Source organism: Aspergillus foveolatus (assembly GCF_047715535.1).
Source record: "Aspergillus foveolatus strain CBS 279.81 unplaced genomic scaffold BDW70scaffold_65, whole genome shotgun sequence".
Classification (NCBI taxonomy): Eukaryota; Fungi; Ascomycota; class Eurotiomycetes; order Eurotiales; family Aspergillaceae; genus Aspergillus; species Aspergillus foveolatus.
In genome coordinates, this window is record NW_027396129.1 from 117430 (window position 1) to 133995 (window position 16566).

General features: G+C 51.6%; 7 protein-coding genes across 7 annotated transcripts; 4 read left to right on the forward strand and 3 right to left on the reverse strand.

Moving 5' to 3' along the window:
• Nucleotides 1-75: 75 nt before the first annotated feature.
• Nucleotides 76-1857, reverse strand: erg4A (c-24(28) sterol reductase). Its single transcript, XM_073734410.1, has 5 exons — nucleotides 1758-1857; nucleotides 881-1708; nucleotides 488-819; nucleotides 198-415; nucleotides 76-125 (listed from the first exon to the last, which is right to left on the reverse strand). The coding sequence occupies exons 1-5, from the start codon at nucleotides 1775-1777 to the stop codon at nucleotides 114-116; spliced, it is 1410 nt and encodes a 469-aa protein (XP_073592585.1). The 5' UTR covers nucleotides 1778-1857; the 3' UTR covers nucleotides 76-113.
• Nucleotides 1858-3225: 1368 nt separating this feature from the next.
• On the reverse strand, nucleotides 3226-4310 carry BDW70DRAFT_106334 (uncharacterized protein). The gene is made up of 2 exons (XM_073734412.1): nucleotides 3575-4310; nucleotides 3226-3471 (listed from the first exon to the last, which is right to left on the reverse strand). Exon 1 carries the CDS (start codon nucleotides 4249-4251, stop codon nucleotides 3670-3672), a length of 582 nt encoding a protein of 193 aa, XP_073592586.1. The 5' UTR covers nucleotides 4252-4310; the 3' UTR covers nucleotides 3226-3471; nucleotides 3575-3669.
• A 219-nt stretch (nucleotides 4311-4529) lies between these two features.
• On the forward strand, nucleotides 4530-4968 carry BDW70DRAFT_163258 (uncharacterized protein; the record flags this gene model as incomplete). Its single annotated transcript, XM_073741273.1, has 2 exons — nucleotides 4530-4784; nucleotides 4852-4968. The coding sequence occupies 2 exons, from the start codon at nucleotides 4530-4532 to the stop codon at nucleotides 4966-4968; spliced, it is 372 nt and encodes a 123-aa protein (XP_073592587.1).
• A 1285-nt stretch (nucleotides 4969-6253) lies between these two features.
• Nucleotides 6254-6875, forward strand: BDW70DRAFT_142904 (DASH complex subunit DAD1). The gene is made up of 4 exons (XM_073738010.1): nucleotides 6254-6352; nucleotides 6404-6497; nucleotides 6565-6627; nucleotides 6709-6875. Exons 2-4 carry the CDS (start codon nucleotides 6414-6416, stop codon nucleotides 6844-6846), a joined length of 285 nt encoding a protein of 94 aa, XP_073592588.1. The 5' UTR covers nucleotides 6254-6352; nucleotides 6404-6413; the 3' UTR covers nucleotides 6847-6875.
• Nucleotides 6876-7387: 512 nt separating this feature from the next.
• BDW70DRAFT_106345 (Rho4-like protein) lies at nucleotides 7388-8659 on the reverse strand. The gene is made up of 3 exons (XM_073734413.1): nucleotides 8117-8659; nucleotides 7867-8070; nucleotides 7388-7822 (listed from the first exon to the last, which is right to left on the reverse strand). Exons 1-3 carry the CDS (start codon nucleotides 8402-8404, stop codon nucleotides 7472-7474), a joined length of 843 nt encoding a protein of 280 aa, XP_073592589.1. The 5' UTR covers nucleotides 8405-8659; the 3' UTR covers nucleotides 7388-7471.
• Nucleotides 8660-9869: 1210 nt separating this feature from the next.
• On the forward strand, nucleotides 9870-12115 carry BDW70DRAFT_142906 (PAP2 domain protein). The gene is made up of 5 exons (XM_073738011.1): nucleotides 9870-10185; nucleotides 10246-10462; nucleotides 10537-11310; nucleotides 11363-11835; nucleotides 11895-12115. The coding sequence occupies exons 1-5, from the start codon at nucleotides 10128-10130 to the stop codon at nucleotides 11960-11962; spliced, it is 1590 nt and encodes a 529-aa protein (XP_073592590.1). The 5' UTR covers nucleotides 9870-10127; the 3' UTR covers nucleotides 11963-12115.
• Nucleotides 12116-12349: 234 nt separating this feature from the next.
• On the forward strand, nucleotides 12350-15832 carry BDW70DRAFT_171058 (SUMO protease ULP1). Its single transcript, XM_073743109.1, has one exon. It carries the CDS (start codon nucleotides 12527-12529, stop codon nucleotides 15422-15424), a length of 2898 nt encoding a protein of 965 aa, XP_073592591.1. The 5' UTR covers nucleotides 12350-12526; the 3' UTR covers nucleotides 15425-15832.
• The last annotated feature ends 734 nt before the right edge of the window (nucleotides 15833-16566 follow it).

Sequence of the window (16566 nt, forward strand, 5' to 3'; positions counted from 1 at the left end):
ACCTTGGGCATTGTACAAGTCCTCTGACTGCGAGTTAAAAGTCACTGGCCTTCAATGAGAGCCTTGATCTACCCTCTACTTCCCCGCTCGGTATTGCTCCAGGTCGATCCACCCTAGACAACATACTACATCAAACATCAGCACGCCATCCTAACCGACGGGCGATCACCACCGAATCTGGAAAGGGGGAAACTAACTGGGATAAACAGCCACGGTACCTGCTTCTCATACTCCTTCCACGCCTCGCCATATCTCTCGCGACAGCGCAGGATATCCCTCCTCGCGCGGTGGATGATCATGACCGTAAAGAAGATTGAGTAGAACCACGGAAACGGCGAGTCGAAACCTGTAATCAGGCCCCATGATATCGCGAAGAACCAGTCACAGGTATAGTGTATTTTGCGGGCGATACCGTCTGTCATTTAAAGAAGCCATCAGTATACGTATCCGGACAATAGCAGGGACTTAGGATGATTGCTCGACGTACACCACCCATCGCAAAGGATCAACCCCCCTTCAGCCGTCTTGATTGTCTTCGGGTTTTTGACACTTCGCCAGGGGAGCTGCGGGAAGGACTTGCGGTCAACGCTTGCGCCGCGCTCTTCAGCGCGGAAGACATTCTTCTGGCTATTGCAGGTATCCCAGATCCAGTAGAAAAAGAGGTACAATCCTGTCCAGACGATCAGAGTTACCGGGTTCCACCGGTAGGTCGAGGGGTCGTGGTATGCTAGGTAGAGGGTGCAGTGGCAATAGCTCATGGGAACGCCGGCGAGATTCCAGAAGATGAGCATGAAGCCCCATTTCTCGTAGTACATATCCCTAGGGACACAAGTATCAGCTTTCTTGATTCTCGGAGCTAAAAGGCATAATCTAGACATACCAGCTCGGAATTATTAGGTCCTCTCCCTTCGCACAAGCATTAGTGTAGAGAAAGTGAGCCATCAGCAAGAAACAGACTTCACCAGAGACAAACCCCAGCTCTTCATACTGCTTCAACGCCGTCGCGAGCGTCAGAAGAAACAATATGAACCAGGGGATTCGCACCTCAAAGAACATTTTCATATCGATCCACTTGAAGAGTCTCGGGTTGAGTTCAGCGCCCATGAAAAAGTCATAGACATGGTTTCCCGTCATCCTGTGCTGAGCACCTCTCGCCAGCGCAGAGACGTATGCGATGACCGAAACCATCCAACCCGACGCAATCGCGACGGACATGATCGGCCCGAATTCGGTGATGAGTGTGCCAAGACGGAAGATACCAGTGAAGTGCAGGCCCAGGGCCAGGCCAATAGTGACGAACCAACTCCAGGCAGCGGAGCAGTAGTATGGGAGTTGGTAGCCATTCAGATGAGGAAGCGGTTTGCCGACGCGGTAGACGCCGGGAAAGTAGAGGTATGCAAAGCCCTCGAAGATGAGGAACGACCAGTAGATAATCCAGGCCTTTTTGTGTGGGTATGCATGCTTATATGCTAGGTTAACGAGATGCGCAAGGAAATCGGTGATGGACTGGTTGGACTCGGGGAGAGGCAGTTTCCCATCGTAAACCGTTGCGCCGATGAACATATAGTACATCAGGAGTGGAAATCCGATCATGAGGGCTGATACGCCAATTGGGCCACCGAATTCATAGTGCAGCTTTTCAACCGGTTTCGCTTCGGGTCGGGGTTCGTCGTGGATCTGGCCATTGCGTCGGTTTCTGACCTCAATGCTGAGCTGGTTAGCTGCACGGCAACTGTGAAAGAGAGAAGGGAGGCTACCTTGCGACTGAGGGCGACATCCTGCAACGTCAATTCGGACAATCTAGCTGTGTTTCCGTGCGTTGCAGGTCCAATGTAGAACCATATTTCGTTTTTATATCCCCTACACCATATAGTTGCGGGCTCCGTGCTCGCCGCGGAGTCCGCGGCCGGCCCGGACACATTCGACGCGCGCTCAGATTCAATCCCCTTTTACAATTATAATTATCACAGACCGGTATTGAATACCAAATCGAGTAAATTGGCCTCGATCGCATCGGTCTTCATCAAGAATATTGTTCTGGTGGTTCGATTCGGCTGGGAAACTGCCGCTCAGGACAGGATTGTGTTCACGGAGCCTCTGACAGCTGGGCCTGCGCTGTTCTGACACCGGTACGTCACGAATCGGAAGACAAGACTTCGAGCAATAGCGCATCAGTATTCCCAGTGCAAGGAGACTGGATGTAGATGGAGGCTGTGCCATTGCCTCTGATGTCAGCTAGATCCAGTCCCGATCTGATATTCAGGTACGTACCTAACTTGGAACCCGATGACGACATTCATCTTACGCGATCAGTAAAGCACATAGGCCTTATTCGACTGAAGCCGACAGAGAACTGAAGAGAACTGCAATGTGAGATGGCCATAGGACAATCTTTCCTTGTCAACCTCGACCAGCCTCATTTCTGGCAACCGATATCGTCGACCCTCAGATAGCTAGCGGCTATCGTGCTCTGACTAGAAAGTATCATGACGAGTGCAAGGCCAGAACATGTGGCTCAATGTTCGACTATTCGATAAAAAATTGGCCATTCCGTAGGTTGACGGAGGTCTTGGAATGAATTCGGCCAGAAGACAACCACCGGTGAGTGAGTCAACTAAGCGCGGCAGCCACTACAAATCTAGCTACCCAACAAGATTAACATAAGACACAACTTCGAGTCCCTCGCCACGAAGAAAATGCGGGGTGCCCTGTTAGATTCTTGAAAATTGGAGCACGAGTGCGTCCTGGTTCCCTGGTCCAGTAGTCACTAAGGCTAAATGATCGGCTACAACGAATCCTATACACAATGCTAGTACTGAATGACCGCTTCGAGAAAGCGCTTGGAAAAGCTCTGGGCTAAGAAGAAGCGGGGTAAAAAACGGCATTATTGAATCCTAACCCGCGCTAATTTAATCGCGTGCGAATCTGCGATGATTTTCTTCAGTATCTGAACGCGATCACAAGAGCGACACTTCTCTATTTTGCCCTTGTTCTACTGTTGCAAGGTGTAGTGAAGGATACGGTGAAGAGGAAATATAACTGTAACAGCAGTGCTGTTCACTGAAGCTGGGATGTGACCTCAAATCCTTTACCACGTCGAGGTGAAGCCGCCCGCTCAAAGGGAATCATATATGTGGACGGCGGGTGGCACGTGGGAGTTGGGAGTTGGGACAGCGGACTCTCGGTCTACCCCACGAGATAATGCAACCGATCGCTGCAGTCCGTATATTACCGGCATCAAGAGACCAGAAGCGAGGGCAGATCGACCTTACACTAAATAAGGAAATTAAGCTCAACTCCAGCACTTGTTGCCAGCTTCGTAATCGGCTTCGTCTGCCATGAACTCATACGGCGTACGGTTACGCGTCGTCGAGGTTGAGAGAGTGGTGGAGGCGAATGTTGACGTCTCCAGAACGGCGATCTTGGATCCTCAGATGGTTATTCGGTAATCTATGTATAGGGCTGTCGAATCTACTCTGGCGTAGATTTTCGAGTCGACCACGATCAGTATGCTCTGAGTTGGCAATGGGAGTACGGAACGTCATTTCCTCTTCGCGTAATCTTGGATACTGACTTAGGTATACGATAGTCTCTAAGAGCTCAGAGAGGACGGACAACAAATCCGACCCGATCCTGAATGGTTGGATAAGGCGCAGGGCCCTGCAGCGATTATTGGACGGACCTGCACGCGAGCCTGCAACAAGGAGTGCAGAATAATACGGAGTTCTGTATATTTGGCTGTATATGTGGTTTTACCAGCCCACTGATTTTCTGGCTTCGCCAGTCACAGTGGCTCAAGTAGTGGCTCGAGTGCTCGCTCGGGGTCCCCAGGCCCCAATAGTTAATGGGAGACGAACTCTGTGGGCGCCACCTGCAGATGTCGTCTGAACCTACTTCGAGTGCTGCGCACAATGCAGTGCACACCTGATCAGACTCAGGATCAGTTGTGTCTTGTGAGCCCGCGCAATCACCAGGCAACATATCCAGGCTGAGGTGGCAGTGGCTGTACCTGTGACGAGCTGATGATGACGACTGTACGGGCGACTGTATGGAGCAGGGTGCTGAAGACTTTCTGGGACTCTGGGACTCTGGAGACTGGAGATTCTGGTAGATAAGACGAGTCCTTTCATGCGCCACAGACATCACACGCAGAGAGACGGACGCTGACCAAGCCCAACAGTCCACTAGCACTACTGCAGTCCAGTCCTTCCTCAACCAATCTGCGGCCGCCTCTGTTCGCGCCTGCTCCATCTCCACAGTCTGCTAAAAGGAGGTCCCTTATTCGACTCGGGATCGTCCGTCCCCCGTCCCTTATTATCTGGCGTTTGCCTCGTCGGTCTGTTTGCTTGTCTGCAAACACACATATATCCATCTCCTCCGCAATTACTCGGGGCCGGTTGGATTTTACACACACTCTCTTTTCTCTCCTTCTAAATCTTCAAGATTCTCCCTCCGGCTCGTGCCTTCTTGCCAACGGTGAACGCTGATGTCTCGCTCATAACCACGATTCCCCACCAACACCGTCTACAATGCGCGATATGCCCTCCAAATTCGTCGAAATCCTCGACTTCAAAGATGCGTACCCTCGCATCTCCGACTCAGACGTGCGCCTTGAAGATGTCTTGGCCGATCACGAGGCCATCGTCAGCCGACCGGTCTCCTCGACACATACCTCCTCCAAGGTCAGCCTCGACCGCGAACGGGTGGACCGTGCATGCCCAAGTTCTCCCACCTCGCCTACATCGCCGTCGCAGCGCTGGAAGCGGCTGAGCCAGATCCTCGCCGTCGCGCGGCGGCCAGATTGAGACCAGGTCTGATCGGATCGAATCACTCAACCACGGACCACAATAGACATCGTTCTCAGAGGACCCCCTCGGGCCTTCTGGCCCCCGGATAGAACGACAACACACCGTCCTTCTTTACGACCGCGACTCCACGAATCACGATGACGATTATAAAGATAGCTAGGAGGCTTGCAAATCCCTACCAGATGACTCTGCTTCGCTTACCGACCCTTTGGCCCTTGATACCCCGTTCATGTTGTATTGCATAGATTGTGTGTCGCTCTCCTTTGCTTGTACCTTATATAAAAAAGTGTAGGGATGCGCTGCGCGGATAGTCCAATTTACAATTCCGTGGGATCACCCACACCGCATTCGCTGGCGACGAGGCTCGCTGACTCGCTTGTCTGAAGACACGTCCTATATCAAACATTCCAGCGTAGAATATGCAGTGATGCCTGGCTGTACGACCGTTTAAAAGTTCGGTGTCACCCTCCTGGCATAATACAATGAGGTCTCTGTCGACGTCGTACAGTACCGGCGCAATGATCCAGATCATCCTACTTTCGCGGATAACGCACGAGATGAGCTCACGGCCAGGGGAGCTGCCATGAACGACATCGTATCCAGGACTACGAGATGGCCAGGAGAACTGTTACCGAACAGTCGGGGTTCACCGTCGGGGAATCACAACTTGGAAACGGTTGCTAAAACTTAGAAACTGAAACCTCGTCGGAAGAAATCCACTTAGATGGAACCAGCCTAACTTGTAAGGCCCTGCCCACGGCGATAATGGGGCATGGGCCATGGAGATTCGGCGATCGACAGGACCCGCAGTTTCCTCCACACCCAATGGTCCTCGGCATTTTCTCGAATTTCCTTACCTGTCACCAGTGAGATACCACCAACGGGACCTGGAGCAAATGCCGCGTATAGTGTTTGTAGATCATGCCTAAACACGCGCAAATAACGCATGAGCGGTGAACACTGGGACCGTCCAACAAAGCATAGCGTATGGAGATCTTGGAAAGTTTGGGACATTGTACGGGTTGTACGCAGAGTGCAGTGTCAAGACTTCAGAGTTTTGTCCTGGAAAATAGTTAAGCCGACACTTCGGCATGAGATCTGCCCTCACATGCACGGGAGTGTTGGGACTTGCAGCTGAAGAAAGACACGAACGGAAAAAGAGCTTGAAGGTTAATGCACTTCAAGTTGCTAAAGCTAACAATGGAGATTTACCCCGCAGCCAAATAAGATCTAACAGCTGGAGTCGCCGGACTGAACGCTAGATATTCATGTCGTGTGGACGGTCTCGAGCCTCTCACATAAGCGCACCCTGCCGGGTTTGGTTTCGTTGGGCCACCGTTGTAGAACAGGGATAGTTGTAACTTGGTCGTTGTTTCGAGTTTGCTTCAGCACGAAACAGTATAGGCGGTGAAGAGCGAGTCCCAACCTTCGGAAGCTAAACCCTTCTGGCGAATCACCAGCCCCGCATCAGCCACAAAACATCAAAACTGCGTCCAGAGCAACGATCTACTCAGCCCTGAGAGCATCAAGTCTAGACTAGATCAGTCAGTATCTTCGTCGGAACCAGATTTGTCGTCTCACTCACTATTGTGTAGCAGACACAGAATGTCAACGCCAAGTAGCAAAACGAGAGCCCCGCGCACTGTCTTCGAAGAGCAGCGCGAAGAGCTGGTCAGGGAGATTGCGAATGTGAGTGGCACGAACAGCGGATGCTCTCTCCACGGCTAGTTGGCTAATTGCACCTAATTGTCTCTAGGGCATGGAAGAAGTCCTAGCAAACATCAACCGGCTGAGTCGGAACCTGGACAGCGTCATTGCGGTACGTTACCCCGCCAATTCGGCATATAACTTGAGCAACAATACCTCCCATCAGCCAAGGCGCGCGCTCACTATGAACTAGGTCGGTAACGAATTCGGGTCTGTCGAGGCGCTTTGGTCACAGTTTGAGACCTTCATGGGCCGATCACAGGAGGAAGTCGAAGGGAATCTTCGACAAAAGGAAGAGCAGGATGAGGGTCAGAGCGAATTGCATCAGTAATGACGGCGACATCTTCGAATCGATACGAATAATGACTTTTCTATTCTAATTCAATTCTGTACATTGCTGGGTCCTCACATTGATGTTTAACTTTATTCTCAATCCATTTCCAGAAACAGTGGGTAACAGAACAGTTTCGTCATTGTGTTAAGTACATGGGCAGCCGCATGCGCCAAAACACCTATCCCATGCATGCTAAAGAGCGGCCTTCAGCCGAGTCGAGTTCATGGCAACATCACTAATAAGCACATAAATCAATCGTCGCCAAGGGTAACAGTCAGTCGAGGGCGAAAGGGAGGGGTACATTGATCGGGTCATGAGGAAACATAAAAAACCTCGGAAGGTTCGCAACAGAAGAAAAGAAATAAATGGGGTGAGGATACCAACAGCTCGAGTGCCAGATTGGCGTACCCAGGCTGGGGTTAAACAGACGCGGATAAAGTAACGGGTCGGACATCGCTCCGATACTTTTATCCAAATTGCGCTAACAAGGGAACAGAGAGAAAGCAACGAGAGAACAAGGCGAGCATGCTCAAGTGGGACGTCAAAGCAACCAGGCTTTGTATTCGTTTTAACATAATCGAAGCTGAATTTGCTGCGCCGCGGGCATTTGAAGATAGGAGGCTCACAAAATCTTGCAGCTGCGCTTCTTAATCTTCTTACCACCGATGGGCTTGCCACCAGGTTTTCCGGAGGATGACGGCAGACGAGTGTCCCAGGTTTGCTCCTCGAGAGACACGACAGTATCCACTGCCAGCTGAAAAACAGAGTCGACACCTCGCATCTCCTTACTGCTGCACTCTACATACGATGCATTCATCCGGCCGGCCACTGCCTGACCTTGCTCCGGCGTGACCGGCGTCAAGCCTTGTGTCTTTAGGAGCTCGATACACGTTCGCTTGTTGCGCAGGTCTGATTTCAACCCAACGAGGATTATCGGGGTCGTAGGGCAGAAATGCAACACCTCGGGATACCACTGTCCTCGTTAGATAAACATAGCGCAAAGCTTGGGGGACTAACCTTATCCATAACGTTCTCAAGAGATGCAGGACAATCAATAGCAAAGCAAACAAAGAGGAGGTCGGTCTCAGGGTATGAGAGAGGGCGCAATCGGTCGTATTCCTCCTGGCCAGCAGTATCCCAGAGCGCCAACTCCACAGTCTTCCCGGACCTTCTATGGAGCGTTTGTGTGATATAGTTTTCAAATACCGTCGGGACATATTTCTGCACCCGTCAGTATCCCATAGTTAGCTCAAAGGACGATACGTACCTCTGGAAAGTAACCCTGCGAATAACTAATCAACAGACAGGTCTTCCCGCAACCTCCGTCTCCCACCACCACAAACTTCTTGGAATAGGCTGGCGGCTGGGTGATATTTGTCGCTTCAGATACCCTCCCACTGGACATGCTGTTATCTGTACTGACTGTGCCGTTGCTCACTCTAACACTCTGGCTGCGCATTCGGTTCTGCCGCGGAGCCACTGACGGCGGAGGAGTGACGAGAGAATGGCGGCGCGACGTCGCATAATATTGGTCGTCGTACATTGAGCCAGACATGATGGCGGACGGAGATTTCTCTGGAATGTGCCACCCAGGCGAACGGATTCGTCAAATTAATCGGCGAAAATACGATGGGAAGTACTGCCCGAGGCTCCACAGCCAGCACGTTCAAGCTGCAATAATTGAGAATGCGATACGGCGTGCTGACGAGAAGGAGGGAAAGGGTTCCGACGTCTGGAGGAATAGAAAAGATCCAAATGCGACTTCAAACAAAGACAAGAAAGAAGCAAAGGGATGGTTGGCCTACTCGCTATCTTGAATAATAAGGTATGGCGACTTTGACGAGGAGTGAGGCTGGGCTGGGTCTGGTCTGAAACCCCAATAGCTGTTTACGGGCGGACGGCTGCCATGGCAACCTTCAACGCCGCGGCTCCAAAGATGGGTGCATTTGCGACAATGACCTCAATTCTCAGCTCCCGCTTGTTACGCCGCTCAGTCTAATCCAATCGCAATAAGCGTGCCTCGATCTGTTCACTATTTTTAGCAGATTCATCCATACTTTGCCGCCCCGGTTGGCTGAGGCCCTTGGTCGAGCCGTTTCGTGAGACGCGTATGGATTCCTGGCCCTCGGTCTCGCCCACCTCGAGCCGCCATGATCTCATCACGCCCACTTAATCGCTGCATATCTTGGTCGTCCGTGCCTGAAATCGCTCCGATTCTCGGTTCGATCTGGGGATTTAGCCTTCCGCGGACCCTCACCGAGTACGCAAGCCTCAACAAGTGCCTCAAAGAGCCGGTTTTTTCCTTGTTTCGCAGCAAAGAGTTGGAAGTTAGAGTTAGAACTTGGGAACGAGATCTTGCTGAGACGTCTCCTCCCTCGCATCGTAGTCTTTCAGGAGTAGATCAGTACGGGATCCAAGGTTGTTCCTGTTGGCCACAGGTCATTCGTCTGTTAGATTGTTTACTACCGTACGGAGTTTTCCGTACTGCTACAATGCCCCATGTATCAATTTAAGGACCGGCCTGCTGCCTATTGGTTTTTATGGCCTAGCGCAATATATGCTGACACTATAGATGAAGGCGACCGGCACGTTCCTGCCCCGCGTGCTGTTCCTGCCCTTGGAATATATCTTCGCCTCGGCAAGGACTACCATATATCCGAAGCGTGGCTTCCCCAGTCACCATGAGGGTCAGTACATATCATTTATCTTGTATCATCTCCTCAACAAGCAGTGCATTCAATTCTCAATCCCTAAACGTCGGAAGCCCAAATACTCAGATATTGGCCATTCCACAATGTGCTACTCGCTGTACGTTTAAGCGCAAGCATATACAAGAGCAGACTTGGCACTTGCACAGCCACCCAGCTTAATTTTACCCCATACTTTCGACCATTGATAAGGCGAGCTAGCAGTTGAGCAATGACCTCGAAAAGAAACCGGAATTGCGATCATAGATCTCCAACATGGTTCCCTCCCGCTCAACCGCCGCTGCGCAAAGACCACGAATGCGGCTGAGTAAGCGCACAGCTTGACCATCGACATGAGCGCCAAGAGTCAGCCTGTCCATCACCGCGGGATTCATTTCTAGATTTCTCTCTTTGCGAGACTGGTCACTTACTTGCTGATCCCGTCTCCTTTTCGCGTCCAAAGCTTGGTCACCGTCCTTGGAGAAGCATCCGCTTATTGCTTCGTCCATTCCCCGTCGCAAGGGCATGCCGCAAATCGATGGGAGGAGCTCCTGTTTGCGCAACACATCGACCTGAATCGTCATCGACACCATGGGCCGCCCGGTAGTGGAGGGCCAGCCGGACGCTGGGTTGAGGAGTCTAGATCATTGTATGCAAGATTCCTGACCCTGTCCTTACTGGATCTGAAATTGACTTCTACATGCCTTAGATCGAAATCAACTCCCTCCTTGGCGATACTGGCCCCGACAAAAGCTTCTCCCGTTGATACGATATGAGACCCCTTACCTGGCTTGGTGCCAGGAGAAAATTCGTACCCCGGCATTGGATTCGTATTTCGCATTCACAGCGAATCTCGGAACTCATACATTCTTTATGGTCTTTCTGCCGATCTTCTTTTGGAGCGGCTATCCAAGCTTAGGCCGGGGGTAAGTTGTCAAGGGAATTCATTGAAGCGATTAATTGACCATCGCTTCGGTGGCTAACGCTGCGCTTCGACTAGGATGGTCCATTTACTGGCTTCCGGCGTGTTCTTCAGCGGCTTTATTAAAGACCTACTCTGTCTCCCACGGCCGCTGTCTCCTCCGTTACAACGAATCACAATGTCTGGCTCCGCGGCGCTGGAATATGGGTTTCCTTCGACTCACTCAACCAACGCCGTATCGGTCGCGGTATACGCTCTTTACCTGTTGAACTCGCCCGACTCGACTTTGAGTGACGGCCTAAACTTCTTCCTCCAAGGCATTACATATCTCTACGTTACATCAATCGTCTTAGGCCGTCTGTACTGCGGTATGCACGGATTCTTTGACGTCGTCGTTGGGTCGGCGTTGGGTGTCCTACTGGCTGTCTTGCATTGCACTTTCGAGACCGCTATACATCAGTACGTCCAGGTTGGTAGCGGAAAGCAGGTCACACTCGTCGTTCTTGTCATTTTGGCCCTTGTCCGCATCCATCCTGAACCCGCAGACGATTGTCCATGTTTTGATGACAGTGTTGCTTTTGCGGGTGTAATGATTGGTGCACAGGTGGCATACTGGAATCTAGCGCGAGCGAATGCGACCTGGACCAACCCGCATCCCGCAACTCTTCCCCATTCAAGGTATGAGAGCCTCGGCTGGGCAACTATGGGCCTACGTTTTCTTATCGGGGTTGTGCTATTATTCGCGTGGAGGGAAACCATGAAGCCCACGCTGTTGCGCATTCTCCCGCCTGTATTCCGCGGGTTGGAGAAGCTCGGATTGGTCCTACCTCGCCGCTTCTTTACAAACGCCTCGTGAGTTAATCTTTAGGAGTCATTAAATGTGGTCCGCTAAATCATATGCAAGGCAATATACAACCGTCCCAACTCAGCTGAAGGACCACGAAGTCATGCCCAGCTTCTCCGATATCCCCTCCATCGTGGACAATATTCGCCATCCGAGGCGCCGCGCAATCTCAATTGGCCCGCAATCAGAAGCCGACGCCTACGAGACCCTCGCATACCGTGAGAAGCGCAGGCGCGACAGTCTCTCTAGCCCATACCGAGGGTCTCCGGCAATAGATGCCAACAATGATGACGCCTCGACTTCTGGTACAGCCTATCCGAAGCTATCAAGGAAGCCGTCCAAGCTGGACGAGTATGAACACATGATGGGGAGGGGTACGACCGCTATCGACAGATCTCAGTCTCCGGAAGGCACCGAGCCATTCCCTGAGTTCGTCGACTATGAGCGCGATGAAGAAGAGCTTTTTGCGCAGATAAAACGTCCTCGTGTACGATACGATGTTGAAGTTGTCACGAAACTGGTTGTATATTCAGGTGAGCCGACTTCTGCTTTCACGTGCTGCGCTCTTAGTATGGTGCTGACCGTCGTTCAGGAATCGCTTGGATTGTCATTGATGGCGCGAATGTGTTGTTTGAGTGGATCGGACTGATGCCGAGTTGAGCAGGCGCGACGAATTCACGACAATAAGGTCAGAAGGCGCAGGCTTGCCAACTGTCATGTACATACTTGGTTCTTGCTCCCGTTTTATGATATAGATTGTAATTGGCCAAATAGTCTCTATAGACTTTACGAATATGATCATTACCCTGATTACATTGTACCTCTTATCCTGAGGCTCTTGGTGCGGCTAGATGGCGGGACCCAATTACACGTGACATAATGGAGCGCACCGCCCGCACTTCGATCTCAGCCAACCTACAGGCAGCTTCTTACCTATTTTGTCTAACACACCTCTGGTCTTCCTAACACTCCGCGATTTCTTCCTAGATTTCTCTCGTCCTCTTCTCAACCGCCTACGCCTACTCTTCATGGAGATACCTCAAACTTGGGCGATTCTTGCGACCAGCTTTGTTGTATTTCTCTTTCGAAGACTTTCAGTTGCCGCGAGTTTTCTCGTGTTGTTAACCGCGCTTTCATTTCTCGACTCTTTGTCGACACCGTCGCAGATACCCCTCCCCCTTCAATTCGTTTCATTTCAGGCTCAGTCTTGCACCATCGCACGCCATGGATTTCGTTACCAATGGCCAGCCCTCTCCTAAGGATACAGTCATGAACGACGCGTCTCCGTACGACGCTCTTCATCACGAACGAACTAGTCGGCAATTCACTACCGAAGACCTGGCTGATCCTAACTACGACCCAAACTTCGTTCCATCGGGCGTGAAGAAGACAACGCCTGACGAAACTCAGCGCACTTTCTACCCTATACATTCGAGAAAGCCTAGTCAAAGGCCTGATATGGTACTCAAGCCTCAGAAGACAGCTCACAGCACGACCCGAAGGCGTTATGATCCACTCTCCCCACCCCAATTCCAATTCACACGAGGACGAACCGGATTCCAACATGAACAGGCACCACTTGTGCTGCCCCGCGTCAACGAGGTTCAGCCCTACCGATTGACCGCAACGACCGCGTCTCGATTGAACACCACAGCCTACAGCAGTAGTCTCATGAATCCGGTGCGCTCGTCTGGACACAACTCGATACTTGGGGCAAGTCTTCGTGGTCGTGACCGTCCGCTCTCGCTGTTCGGATCTGAGGCTTCTCGCCAAGCTGCGATGATTCGACCTAGGAAGCGAGACCGCGAAGGCAATATCCTTGACACTACGGGCAGCATCTTTGTCCGCAACAGCGATGCCAATGATGGGCGGAACAATGACCAACCGCAAATATCGACAGCCGACGCTGATAGTCCCGTTCTGAAATATTGCCGTGGTGGCAAAGAGTCATCATTTAGCACACCTGTCGATAATATTAAGAAAGTAAATGGGGATCCTGTTCAACCTTTGGCGCAACGCCCTTCCTTCCACTGGCAGCGCGCTTTGCCTTCGAAGATGACCGACCTCGCAACTCCTGTTAATCAAACAGGAAGCTCGACTGCTACGGGCCGTATTCCTGGCTGCTGGCCATCGGCATCGAAACAAGGTTCGACGCCGCCCGTTCCTGAGCTACAGCAGACCGCTCAGCCGCAGCACCAAACCGAGTCTCCTGTGACTTCCCAAGAGATACGTGGCCAGGTCGACTTGCTAAGCACTGAAGGTCCGGAGCCGGCCACCGTTAATCCTGATCAGGCCGTCCTGGACGAAACTCCCTCATGGACTCAATACTATTCTGGCGTTTATGGCACCCTACGGATAGCTTACACTTTCCAGTGTGGTATGGTGCAGACTGTCGCAAATGCACTCCATGTTGCACTCGCTGCTGCCAGCACTATAACCCAACAAACGCAACAGGCGCTGGGAACTGTAACACAGCGGGTCATGGCCATGTACAGACAACGTCGCTTTGATAGTGCGCGTTCGCGTGCTCGTGCAAGCGCTGCCGCTCCAGCTCGCCAACCTCCAACTACAATAGCCTCTCCTGCTCGTGTGAACGTTGCGACACTGCCGCCTGGGCAGCAGGAGCGTGTGCGAATTAACCAGTGGCGTAGACGCCGAGGATTTCCTGTCAATGAAGAACTCCCCTTCCCGAACATGACAACACCAATGGGAGCTCTATTCTATGATCCCCAAATCATCACAACACCTTTGCCTAGCGTGCAACGCAGTCTTGACCCCGTGGTAGACAATGCCTCCAGGGCCACATTGCACAGGCATCCTGCGCAGCGGCGAACATATGTGAGCGACCGCGATGACAAAATCCGGCCTCAAGCACCCAAAGCTGGGATTCTCAAAAAAAATTCTCTGGTTCCCACCATGAGCCCAACAATCCGACGTCGCCTCCTTCCTGGCTACATCACACCGCGTGACCGTCGGCTTGGACTACAGCACAGAGTCCGTTTCCGGTCGCCCATTGTTCAACCGTCGCCTTTGCACCTTCGCCAGTGGGCTGATTCATCCGCCGAGTCAGGACCCGGGCTTGATGAACTGCTGCGCACACAGCTGAACGGAGCCGAATCGCCGTCGACCGAGGCTAACGATCAGCGTACTGGACCCGATGAACAGCTGTACGCACAATTGGCTGCTTCTCTCGAGCCGTATGTGGATCCTTGGGCGCAGCCGCGTGATTTCACCAAAGGTACTCCTAGGTCTGCTGTCAAACTCGTTAAACCCAAGAGAGAGCCGGTCCCCGAGGGCCGGTCCGAGTCGATCTATGCAAAGGAATATGAGGAGATGCAAAAAATGAAGAAACTGGAGTATGGACCCGTTGGACGACAGGTTCCCGAAGGTGTTGCCGTGCGTCCTCTCCCGGACAATTGGAAAGCTCGTCTCAAAGACCTCAAGAAAAAGTCGCATTGGGTAGAGGTTGCAACCACCCCGTCCGGCGAGTCTCTGACTCGGGACGACATTGAAACATGTCTCACCCCGATGGCTTGGCTGAACGACGAGGTGATCAACTCGTACCTTGGTCTTATCGTTAACCACATGCGCCAGGAGAATGGAAACGCGGGTCGTCATGACAAGCCACGCTACCATGCTTTTAATACATTCTTCTTCTCAAATCTCCGAGACAAAGGCTACGACTCTGTTAAACGCTGGGCCAAAAGAGCTAAGATTGGCGGCAAGGATCTTCTGGATGTGGATACTGTCTTCATTCCGGTGCACAACAAGGCTCACTGGACGTTGATTGTGGTAAAACCATCGGCTAGGACAATCGAGCACTTCGACTCACTTGGCTCTCTCTCGCGCCGCCATGTTGAAACTGTCAAGGATTGGCTTCGAGGAGAACTTGGTGACCTGTACGACGACGACGAGTGGGAGGTTCTTCCATCGGAGTCCCCACAACAAGACAACGGCAGCGACTGCGGCGTGTTCCTTCTGACGACAGCCAAAGCCGTAGCGCTTAACATTGAACCACTCGCTTATGGTGCCCGTGATACCCCTTTGCTTCGCCAAAAGATCGTTGCCGAGCTTATTAACGGAGGCTTCGAAGGGGATTTTACCCCTGAAGGTGCGCTCTGAAGCATCTAATCTTCCCCACGACATCACGACTGAAACGGAAACATGGGCATATATATATACACATATATATGTATATGGAGGAAACACATTGGCCGCGGCCGTATCTTAAATATTGCTAACGGCATCTCTACAGCGACTTTCAACACAGCATACTATATCTGAATTACTACCAGCGACACATCTTCGTTCATGGCCTGCCATTTCTTCGTCGTTTATGCTTTCCTTTATTTTACATTCTCGGTACAACAGCGGTGGGCGTTGGGTTCGGGTTTGTTCTAGTTTCGGTGTTGGGGTTGAGCCTGGGCCTGGGATTGGCTTTTTTTCATGCTTTGTTTCTGCTTGGTTTTTTATTTCGTCCAGGGTTTCCGGTGTTTCGGCGCGGGGACTGCATAGGCAGCGGCGTTTTTGGTCTTTTCTGTCTTTCAAATACCCGTCGGTGGAGCATTGCTCCCGACATGCGCTTTTCTTGATGCAAATAAATATCCTACCTGTTGTGCGGGTATTGGCTGCTGATCAGGCTCTTCACCCTACACCAAACCACGCCTCGGGTCATTTCAATGCCAGTACGACTGATAGGCTTTATGCATCTTTCTTGCTTCACTAAATTTCCTACCTGTCGTGCGGGCACTGGCTACTTATTGAATCCACACGCCCCAAACGACCTAAACATCAAACCGCGCCGCAGGTCTTTCAGTGCCTGCACGACGGGTATGCTTCGGTTCTAAGTACTGTGTATATACTATGACCACATCTTCATTGACAAGAAGTTAATGATGCTACACATCAAAATCGAAAGCTAGTAGGCGCACAACATGTTTGTAGACACTCTTCCGGGCCCGACTGAGCTTATTGGGAGTTAGAAAAGTAGCGCAGCCCTTTACGGGTCGGATACAATATAACCTTGAGTATGCGGAGGACATCCGTAGCTCTATGTGCTAAGCAGTAACAAATACGGCACTTGGAGTAGTGAAGATACTCATCATGGATAGCTGAAGCTACGAACCGACGCTAGAAAGCGTAGTATTTATTGTACGTTAAACTCGAATGTTGAGACAAACGTATTTGATTGGTAGATAAATATACTGCAAGGTACTAATAACGTAATCAACCACCGAGCGGCGGATACCATCGAGCGGCGGATT